This window comes from Piliocolobus tephrosceles, chromosome 14, assembly GCF_002776525.5.
Source record: "Piliocolobus tephrosceles isolate RC106 chromosome 14, ASM277652v3, whole genome shotgun sequence".
Lineage (NCBI taxonomy): Eukaryota > Metazoa > Chordata > Mammalia > Primates > Cercopithecidae > Piliocolobus > Piliocolobus tephrosceles.
In genome coordinates this window covers 53,016,259-53,027,966 of record NC_045447.1, presented here as the reverse complement: position 1 = coordinate 53,027,966, position 11,708 = coordinate 53,016,259, and the positions used below count along the sequence as shown (strand labels likewise).

Here is an 11,708-nt window from a genome sequence, read left to right as displayed (position 1 = left end):
TTTATTTATTTATTTATTTATTTATTTATTTATTTATTTATTTATTTTTATTATACTTTAAGTTCTGGGATACATGTGCAGAACGTGCAGGTTTGTTACATAGGTATACACGTGCCATGGTGATTTGCTGCACCCATCAACCCATCATCTACATTAGGTATTTCTCCTAATTCTATCCCTCCCTGACCTCAGGTGATCCTCCTGCCTCGGCCTCCCAAAGTGCTGGGATTACAGGCATGAGCCACCGTGCCCAGCCTCCAGCTGCCCCTTTTTAAGGAATGGGCCATAACATTTTGTTTACATTTAATTTTTATGTGCGAATAATAGCCACATTGTTCAAAAGCCAGTACACACAAACCTATAGGGAAAAGTCTTCCTTTTACCATTGTGCCCCAACTACCCAGTTCCCCCCAGTAGGTCATCATTGTTCTTATTTTTATGTGTCACCTTCTAGAAATTCTTTAGGCAGATACTAGCAAATACAGCTATAGATTCTTATTTTAAGAAAACTAAGCAGGCGATTTTCAAGATCCATCCTAGGAAGCTGGTAGGTATGTCTTCTTATACCCAAAGCTCACATAGAAGAGCCTTCTGATACTGTAAATGGTGTTACAAAGGACAGAGCGCTGGCTGGCGGAAGAGGGCTTCGTTAACCGGCATGCTGAACAAGGGAAGCGAAGTATAGTCAAGTCCAGACTCCCAGAGGCCACAATTTCCTTTTCTGTCACGGAAAGTAAAGGGAGATCTCTGAAAGGAGCAGGAGGGAAAAGAAACTAGAACCATACCTAGAAACAGTTTACACATAGTGTGGTTGTCTTTTCCAATCAACTGCATTTTCTATTATTTCCTAAAGCTATTAAATAAACCCTGGCCACTGCCAGTGCCGTGAGTTCCGAGCAGATCCTGTGGTTTTGGCAAGACTCTCGACTGGCCCTAGAAATGGGGCTGGATTGAACTGGAGTTGAAAGAATTACAGTGTTTCCTTCCTCTTGATGACCCTTTCTGGAACATGCCTGGAATGTGTGAGTGTAAGAGATGAGGTGGTGTTCACTCAGAGTCAGGCCTGGGTATGTACGAGGAAGGGGAGGTGCGTGCTGGTGTTATTTTTGGAGGCTGTAATTCCACTGCTAGGTTTTGTAGCTCATCCTCTCTTTCAATATTTTTATTATCCTAACCTGTATTCTCTGTCCTGAGATCTTAAAAGTTACCAATGAGGCTAGAAATAAAATGGATGCTTCAAGGCCAGGCTTGGGAACTCATTCTAGTGGAGATGTTCTCCCTCAATCCCATGTAATGAGTTAATATTACCATAAAATGCAGCTGTAACTCCTGCTTATGTCAAGCATTGACATCAATTTTACTTATTCATGTAAATGAAGACTTGACTTTGAAATTTTTCTTCCTAATCATTCAGATAAAGGTTTAATTTGTACCAAGATTATCCTCAAAACATCACTGAATACAGTAAACACTGGCAATTGCCATTAAAAACAAATTGTATGAGGACTTTATATCAGGTACAATGCTTGACATAAGTAGGTGCTCAAAAATTCTGGTAAATGAATGATAGCCTAAACCGCTCAGCAGTCATTGAACACTTTTCTTTGGCATTTTGCAAAAATTGTAATGTTTTTTCCCCTATAAACTCAGTAGCTGTCAAAACAGTCAAATATGGGTAAGGAGGTCAGTTCAGACTCGGGGGAGTACTTTGTTTTTTTTTTTTGTTTGTTTTTTTGAGATAGAATTTTGCTCTCTGTTGCCCCGGCTGGAGTGCGGCACTGGAACCTCTGCCTCTGCGTTCAAGCGATTCTCCCGTCTCAGCCTCCTGAGTAGCTGGGATTATAGGCACCCACCACCACACCCAGGTAATTTTTGTATTTTTAGTAGAGACAAGATTTCACCATGTTGACCAGGCTGGTCTCAAACTCCTGACCTCAAGTGATCTGCTTGTCTTGGCCTCCCAAAGTGCTGGGATTACAGGCGTGAGCCACCGCACCCAGCCCGCACTTTCATTTTTAATCTTATTCTAGAGCTGGAAGCCAAGTAAATGGATGGACTTAAGCAGATCTGAAATAAAATTTGTCCATCCATTCATCCATCCATCCATCCATCCATCCATCCATCCATCCATCCATCCACTCATCCAACAAACACTTAAGTCCTCTATATGTTGAGATTAGGGAGAATATTCCATGTAAACCAATTCCTAAATTCCTGTTCATATACAGAACATTTGGAGTTTACCATTTAGAGAGAGAGTAAATAAAATATTCACAAATTATGGTAATCATTATGAATAAACCAGGAGGCCAAATTAGAGGACAATGGGATGAGAGTGTATAGGTATTACAGATAAGGCAGGTAGAGAAGTCTTCTATGACAAAGTGGCACTTAAGCTGAGACCCAAAGGACAAGCAGAAGGTGGCTATGCCAAGAGTGGAGAAAAGCATTCCAGGCAGAAGGAACAGCAATGGCTTTGAGGTAGGAAACAGCATCTTGTATCCAAGGACTGAAAGACCAGTGAGCATTTGAATCCCAGCTCTGCCTTCAATAGCTGTGCAAAATCAAACTAGCTGCTCAATCTTTTTAGCCTTCATGTCTTCATATTTAAAATTGAGATAATGGTGCCTACCTCACAGAGTTGCTGAATTTAATGGGTATTCAATAAGATAACATGTAGCTTATTTGAATCACTTCTACACAAAGGTCTCTGAGACTCTAGTTGGGCCCTCATCACTCAGTTGCTCTTTCTAGTCTCCTGATTGTTTTATGCAGACTTGAGAGCCAACCATCACTGGAGCTAGAGAACATTTTCCATCCCTGATATTTCCACATTTGAAGAGGACAGAATAGGCACAGACTCTTATCTGCTCATGTTAGAACCTTTAGAAATCAAAAAAGTGATGGGAGTGGCGGGGAGGGGAGAGAGAGAGAAAGAGAAATAGTGAGAAAATAACATGAGAGGATTTTCTTTTTAAAAGTGTACTTCCTCATTTACAGAACAAATTCATAAAATAAAATTTAAAGTTTGGGCAAGGTTTTATTTTTACATTTGGGGAGAGGGTAAGGTTTGGGACTAAGTGTTCAGGAAACAGAATAAAGAGAAATGAAATAATAATCACCGAGTATGCAATATATAACAGAGAGAGTGGTTGGCAAGTTATGTATTTTATCTTATTTAATCTTTACAAGAGTCCTGATGGAGTAAATGAGGCCCATCCTGATGGAGTAAAGAGGGAAATGCAGACTTCACTTAGTCACCGTCTGTCATTTATCTTGAAGTATTTAATGTGGAGTTGAGCAGTTCTTTCAAAATGAGAATCTATAAGGCATAAGTTTATGTAGTTGATATATTTCTTTAGAATACTTTATTATTGTGACAGTATCACATTAGCATCAATTAATAACTAATAATTAAATATAATGAATAATGATTATAATATCATTATTATTAATTCATCTTAATACAACATACATTTCCTGAATACCCAACTATGTCTAGTGCATGGCTTGTTGGGGGAATAATGGGTAGTCCATTGCAACTAGGGTATGCAGTGGGGCAGGGGACGTTAGCAGGATTTAACTGATGAAGGGTCTTGATGCCTTGGTAAAGAGTTTTGGATTTTGTCCAGTGGAAGATAGGCACACACACATGGTCAGAATAGCACTGTAGAAAGAATACTCACACAACTTTTTTAAGACAAGGCTTTGTGAGCACCAGTTTACCCTATGGGGTCGTGTTAATAGCCTTAGTCATACATTATTCTCTCTCTTTCCTTTTAGGAACTGTGGAAGGTGCCATGGACTTGATCTTGATCAATTCCCTACCTCTTGTATCTGATGCTGAAACATCTCTCACCTGCATTGCCTCTGGGTGGCACCCCCATGAGCCCATCACCATAGGAAGGGACTTTGAAGCCTTAATGAACCAGCACCAGGATCCACTGGAAGTTACTCAAGATGTGACCAGAGAATGGGCTAAAAAAGTTGTTTGGAAGAGAGAAAAGGCTAGTAAGATCAACGGTGCTTACTTCTGTGAAGGGCGAGTTCGAGGAGAGGCAATAAGGATACGAACCATGAAGATGCGTCAACAAGGTAACATGCCCCTAAGTTTTGGTCAGGTGAGGCCCACTGAGGCACACACACACCTTTTGTTTGGTAGCTGCTCCCTCAGGGGCGGGGCATATGCTACCTGAGTGTAGAGCTTGACGATCTTGCCTGCCTGTTTCCATGCATCGCTGTGTCTGGTACATGGAATGCTAGAGATAAAGGAAACTACGCAGTCCAACCCCTTAACTAGATATTGTGCCTACATTGTGAGATCAAATGAAATATTTCATATGTTCTACTAAGGGCATCATGGTACTTATGGATATATGACTCTGTTACATGTATGTAATATGAAAATCATAGCAATGAAAACAAGTGTTCATTGCCAAAGTACTGACTCTTTTGAGCTTTCTTACTTGATTTTTCATGTGATACATTGCTTTGCTTGTCCCTAAATACCCTTAATGGAAGTTAATATTTTCAGGAGAAGATTAAATATAAATAAGAATTTTAGAAGGGGAATATCCATCAGTAACTCAATTTAATTGGTTACTTGGTATATCAATTTTCTTTTTTCCTTTTTTTTTTTTTGTTTTTGAGACAGAGTCTTACTTTGTCACTGGGCTAGAGTGCAGTGGCATGATTTCAGCTCACTGCAACCTCCGCCTCCCAGGTTCAAGTGATTCTCCTGCCTCAGCCTCCCGGGTAGCTGGGACTACAGGTGTGCACCACCACGCCCAGCTAATTTTTTGTATTTTTAGTAGAGACGGGTTTCACCATGTTGGTCAGGATGATCTTGATCTGTTGACCTCGTGATCTGCCCGCCGTGGCCTCCCAAAGTGCTGGGATTACAGGCGTGAGCCACTGTGCCCGGCCAGTCTACCAATTTTCTATTGCCACAATAATGTGGTGTAACATAACCACAAACCACAGTGGCATACAATAATGAGCGTTTATAGCTTGTGAGTCTAAGTCAGCTGTGTTGATTAGATGGATGTATTGACCTTGGCTGGGATTCCTTACATATATAGTGTTGCCTGGCTATAGGCTTAGTAGGCTGGCCTTGGCTGGGGCAACTTTGCTCAGTTTCTTAAACTATAGCAGGCTAAGGTCGTATAAGGTCATAGTGTACGATTCTCAGCCTAGGTTGCAAGGAGTCTCATCTCATGTACGTGAGATGTAGACATGAGACTCCTTGCAACCTAGGCTCAGAATTGTACACTATCACTTCTGCTTCATTGTATCGACCTAAGCCAGTTAAGTAGCTGAGCCTAGTGTCAGAGTGAGAGGGCACTACAAGTTGAAATGACAAAGAGTCAGGGATGCGGGGAGGAATGAAGAATTAGGGTCCTCTTTGCAGGCTGCCATTCTTGGAAAAGGACCATGATTTAATTTTAGCAGTCGAGTACCCAGGTCTAGCTCAGAAAACACCAGAATTTTGCAGGAGGATTTTGAAAGCCTCCTCTAAGGGAGGATTATTAAGGCTTTCTACTACCCCACAAGGCAATGATGTGATGAAGTCTTTCTCTCAAAATAAAACTGGGCCTTAAGCTAAATCTTTAGACCAGTCCACCTATGTGATGGCAGTTGAAGGAGATGGTGTTGCAAACATTATTTAATAATTGTATTCTAAGGTTCCAGGCCTGGACAGGCAGGTAGACTTCTGGTGCTCTTGATGCTGTCTGCTGGGAGGAAGGTACAGAATTCCAGCTGAGGTGACCTCCCTTTGTTCTGCCTGGAATGATCTAGCCTCTCCCCTATCAGCCGCTTTGTCTGGGCTGCTGATTCCTAAAATGAAGGAGTCTTTTCCAAATTAATATCATCACAACCACAGGAGCTGTGGACCGAGGACTTGTCATTACATGAAATAATCACATTGTGAGCTGTTTAGGGTTGGTTGGTTTGTTTGTTTTAAGACAGTGTCTTGCTGTTGCCCAGGCTGGAGTGCAGTGGCACAGTCATACTTTACTGCAGCCTTGACCTCCTGGGCTCATGCTATCCTCCCATCTCAGCTTCCTAAGTAGCCGGGACTACAGCCATGCACCACCATGCCTGGCTAATTAAAAAACAGTTTTGTAGCTACAGGGTCCTTTTTGCTGCCCAGGCTGGTCTTGAACTACCAGCTTCAAGCTATCCTCCCACCTTGGCCTCTCAAAGTGCTGGGATTACAGGTGTGAGCCACTGCACCAGGCCTTACTTTTAGAAAGCTGATCCAGTTAAGTAACACACCTCTGCACATTGCTGATTGACTGTTTCTTTTATAATCTAACCATCTGTAGTCTGCATATTTTTTTGGATCAATGCTTTTTAAAGTTGAACACGCTTACAGATCACCTGTGGGTCTTGTAAACATGCAGACTCTGATTTAATAGGTTGTTTGGGAGAGTCTTGGGATTCTGCATTTCTACATGTCCCAGGTGATGAGAATCTGCTCAACCATGGACCACACTTTGAGTAGCAGGGGTTTAGAGTTAGCCTCTAATTAGGGTCCACCTGAAAATATTTCTTTGAATTTGCTAATGGTAGCAATGAAAAGATTTGAAGGCAGGAAACTCATTTTAAGGTCAAAAGTAATAAAATTGCTATTCATTACAAATGAAGGAAAGGGTTTTCTTAGCAAAACTAGAATGTTCACCTTTAAATGACAGCAGGGCAAGTGGGAAAAGTGCGCAACAGAAATTCCCAGGAATGCAGCTCTCCGTTGAGGGAAGAGAGGTTGAACAAAGGGATGTGAGGTGTGCCAAAGCTATCATGGCTGAAAGTCAGCTCTATTATTTTTCACATGTGTCATTTTGGATTTGACTTGTATAAAGACTAACGTTCTTCTGCTGATGTTTCCACATTCTAAAGGAAGATGATCTGAGACTATGCCCCAGTCATTTCGTGGGAACAAAATGTGAAGTGCCACTGTGTCCTCGCTGCACTGTCCAGAGGTCATCCTTGACAATGTGTATATATAAGAACATGTAAAGCAAACTGGACCAGAACATTGCGAGTTAAAAACCCACTGTAATGATCCCCCCAAACTGAGAGTCTAGGTAACCACAGGTAAAGGATGGCTTAATTTCAGTTAAATGAGGCAAAGGCAGACCTGGATAGTGAGAAACACTAATGAGTAGATGGCTTTTAGAGTTACACTCACCTGAGTTTTAATTCTTTCTCCATCACTCACCAGCCGTGTGGCCTTTGGCACGTTATTTAACTTCTATTGGTCTCAATTATTCATCATCTGTGAAATGGGTATAATAATACCTACAAAATTGTTTTGTTTTAAATAAGTTGGTATAGACAAGAAGCATTGATTTGCACAGTGAATGTGTCCTTAAAAGCTTAGGTAAAGCAATACATTGCTGCAGAATAAGGTACATAGTAGTAAGAATAATAGCAGCTTGTAAATGGTGGGAATAGCATTTGATGCCAAGTGATCTGACTTCAGAGCCAGTATTTATTACCACTACACTACCCTTTCGATAACATTCTCACTTAATGTTAACAACTCTCCCTGATTCTGAGCTCTTGTTTTATAAAGTACAATGATTCCACCGGAAGCCCTAAAAAGCAACGCAGGGCACAGAGTAGAGGTATGAGAGTGGAAGTCAGACAGATATGGGTTCAAGTGTACCTCTGCGACTGAGTGGTGTGGCTCAGGACAAGTTATTTAATTGAAGTCATAATTTTTCCTCATGTGGAAAAAAATAGGGATAGAGATTTTATCACATATATTTGAAAATTAAATAAGGCACTTAACTATTACCAATTACATTATCTGCCTCACAGTAAATGTTTAACAACTGTGATTATTATAATTTCTTTGAGTAATAAATTGGTGAGACAATTTTCCTACTCAATTGTAGAAATTTTCACTATGCATTAACATATTATGGAGTTTTACACAAAATGGAAAAATAGGTAGTACGTTCCCTCCTGTATTTGAACAATAACAGCATCTCAGGCTGGTGAACAGGTTCTGTTTTTCTTGCTGACCCTCCAGTGGGGGAAATCTGGTTTGAGGAAAATGAAATCCTTTATGGTGAATCAGGAAAAACCTCCAAAACTATGTTTTCATGTCACTATTAATTCGTTATTAAAACATCATGGAAACTCAGAAATGCCTGCCTAGGGACGCAGCAGGATAAAATAAACATCAATATATTCCTGCTTGCTGCTGACTCGTACATCTGTGGAGGAAGTGGAAAATCCATTTGAGATGTGCCAAAACACAGCTTACATTGGCTCATACACCCCAAACAGCCAAACTGGTTTTTATCAATGGCATCGTCCAAAATAGTCAACAGCAGTTTGACCCAAACCTCATTGGTGATTTCATTTGGGGGTAGGAAATTATATATAAAGTTTGAAACATTTTCAGATCCAAAGACCTGTTTCAAACTGATCCATTAGAAGAAACAGAGGGTTATTTTATTCCTACTTTCATTTGAGAAATAGCTTTATATTAAAAATATCAAAATTCCCATACATGATTTATGAAGTTGATTGAGGAGAGCCATTTGCAGTTAAATAACACAAAGGAATATGTTAAAAGCATCAAGAAAATGGGAAAATCTGAAACAGTTTAGTTCATTTATACTTTCATTCCATAATTCTTCTTCTTCTTCTTTTTTTTTTTTTTTTAGAGGGAGTCTTGCTCTGTCACCCAAGCTGGAGTGCAGTGGTGCAATATCGGCTCACTGCAACCTCTGCCTCCTGGGTTCAGGCGATTCTCCTGCCTCAGCCTCCCGAGTAGCTGGGACTACAGGCGCGCTCCACCATGCCCAGCTTGTTTTTGTATTTTTAGTAGAGATGGGATTTCATCATGTTGTCCAGGGTGGTCTCCATCTCCTGACCTCGTGATCCGCCTGCCTCGGCCTCCTAAAGTGCTGGGATTACAGGTGTGAGCCACTGCGCCCGGCCACCACAATTATTCTTGAGCCTCTATTTGTGCCACACATTTTCCTTTGTATGCCTGACATTCCCCTAGCAACTTTATATGTATTACTAACTTAGTCTTTATCAAATATATATCAGATGAGGACCATAGATGAGGCTTAGCTATTGTAACTTACGTGCATTCACTAGCTATGGAGTGTTGGATCTGGGAAGGTGAAGTCAGGCCCGATTCTAGAAGCTTGGCTCTAACCATCACCCTGTGCTACCTTTCAAACCAGATGTGATCTTGCCCTCCTGGAACACTCAATCTAGTAGGGGTTATATACCATGAGTGGGGCTATAATGGAAAAATGCAGGGGTATTTAGGGAGTAGCTATGAGAGCGTCTAACCTGTGTTCCAGGTGTTGTGTGAGGTCTCTGGAGATACCTAAATGGAAACTGATGAATGAGTAGGAACTGACGAGGCTTAGGAGAAAAGGATGAGAAAAGAAGAAAGAAAACTCATGACTTGGACGTGAGTGATGAGGTCTGGCTAAGGAACTGAATACAGTTCAAAGTGGCTGGAATTGAGAGCCAAGGATGTGGACCTGGAGAAGATAAGTCTGGAGAACTAGGGGTGGAGGTCTTGAGTTTGTGTCTCAACTTCCACGTTTATTCACTGTTGACAGGCCTTGGGTAAGGGACTTAGTCTTTCTCAACTGCACCTCCCATACAGATAAACTGTAGCTATACTGTCTTCACAGGACTGTGGTGAAATTGCACAAAATAATCACAGATATAAAACTACATTATTTCCTGTGGTACTTATACAATAAGTAAACTAAAAGGAGATGACTGAAATTGAGCTCACTTGTTTTTCATCTGTGTTTTCACTTGTGTATAACTTTTACTACCACCTACTTTCTTCTCCAGCCCTTATGGAATAAGGAATTATATTTTTAGTTAAGTTCTGCCCATGAATTAGCCCATCCAAATGATCTTAAGCAAGTTATCTTCTAACCTAGGCCTCAGCAATATCATTTATAGAATGAGGTGGTTGGACCTTAAAGCCTTTTGAGTGCTAACATTACATAATCTATGAAAGCATGCGGAGCCAGTTTCCTTGGTTCAAATCCTGGCTCTCCCATGTATATGCTATGTGATCTTGGACAGGTTACCTAGATTCTCTGTACCTTAATTTCCTCATCTGTAAAATTAGGATAATTGTAGCACCTGTCTCATAGGGATATCATAAAAAGTAATTTTTTTTTAGTTGGAGTCTCGCTCTGTTGCCCAGGCTGGGGTGCAGTAGCTCATTATAGTCTTGAACTCTCTTTTTTTTTTTTTTTTTTTTTGACAGAGTCTCACTCTGTCGCCCAGGCTGGAGTGCAGTGACGTGATCTCAGCTCACTGCAAGCTCTGCCTCCTGGGTTCACGACATTCTTCTGCCTAAGCCTCCTGAGTAGCTGGGACTTATAGGCACCCACCACCACGCCTAATTTTTTGTATTTTTAGTAAAGATGGTGTTTCACTGTGTTAGTCAGGATGGTCTTGATCTCCTGACCTTGTGACCTGCCCACCTCGGCCTCACAAAGTGCTGGAATTACAGGCTTGAGCCACCATGCCTGGCCTACAGTCTTGATTTCTTAAGCTCAAGTGATCCTCCTGAACAGCTGGGACTACAGGCATGTGCCACCATACCTGGCTAATTTTTAAACATATTTTTGTAGAGAGGAGGTCTCACTGTGTTGCCTAGGCTGGTCTCAAACTCCTGGCCTTAAGATATCCTACCTTGGCCTCCCAAAGTTTTGGGATTAGAAGCGTGAGCCTCCGCCCCCAGGCTGACAATTAAATTTGTGTAAAGTGCTTATAACAGTGCTTGGTTCATAGTAGGCGCTATTAAAATGTGCTTATTGTTTTTATGGTCTAGTCAAGTCACATGACATCAATATATGTGTACTGAATACAAGCCAGGCTCCTGTGTCATCAGAAAGCCCATAGTAGGACATGAATGTTGGATTTCCTTCGTTAGTACTCAGCAGAGAACAACCAGCCTAGAGACATTCATGCAGAGGTAAACTCTGGACAGCAGTGAAACTCTGGTGTGATAATGCCCCTAAGAAAACAGGAGCTTAAATAGCACAGTCCTAAATAATAAAGAGTCGCAGAGTAGTGGGGGGAAAGCTACTTGGAGTTGAGCCTACTGGGGAACCTTGGTTCCTTTCAGAACACAATACTGAGTGAGAAGTCCCACGGTCAGCTAAATAATTCTGACACAAAGGAGCAGAAAATATAAACAAACCACATAGACAGGAACAACAGCATGAAATGGTCAGAAAAAAATTCTCATAGGAGTCCAGGAGCATGCCACAGAGAGCAAGAGCTGCATGCATTTGGAGGGCTAAATGAAGCACTTGGCAATGTGAGCAGAAGCCCCGCAAAGCCAGCCTTCCTCACCATCCAGTTCCCTGTCTGCTCCTCCTTTATGGCTGGTTCATTTTAGTGCTCTGGAGAAAAGTGTCCCTCAGGTTCATATCAGAAATGTCAGCACAGCAGTGTTGCTGTTTATATTAGAAGGATACTGACCTCCTCTAAGCACCTCAGGGCTTAGCCTACATCACTTAATATTACTAACAACCTTTGAAGGTAGGTATTATTACTTTTCAATTACACATGAGAAAACTGAGATTTGCAGAGGTGAAGCAACTCTTTCAAAAAGGATGGGAGAGGGTGGATCCAAGCCCAGGAATGTGTCTGATTCCAGCGCTCACACTGCTGGAATGATCTACCCC

At 41.4% G+C, this 11,708-nt stretch overlaps 1 protein-coding gene across 5 annotated transcripts in view; it reads left to right on the top strand.

The window, feature by feature from the left end:
* Positions 1-11,708, top strand: part of TEK (TEK receptor tyrosine kinase) — a 122,285-nt gene that overhangs the window by 45,957 nt on the left and 64,620 nt on the right. For 4 of the 5 annotated variants that reach the window (XM_023203894.1, XM_023203893.1, XM_031934100.1 and 1 more), the window contains exon 2: positions 3,784-4,095. The exons of the other annotated variant lie outside the window; for it this stretch is intronic. In XM_023203894.1, coding sequence (XP_023059662.1) covers positions 3,784-4,095 — 312 coding nt within the window. The remainder of the gene's footprint in view (positions 1-3,783; positions 4,096-11,708) is intronic. 5 annotated transcript variants of the gene reach the window in all.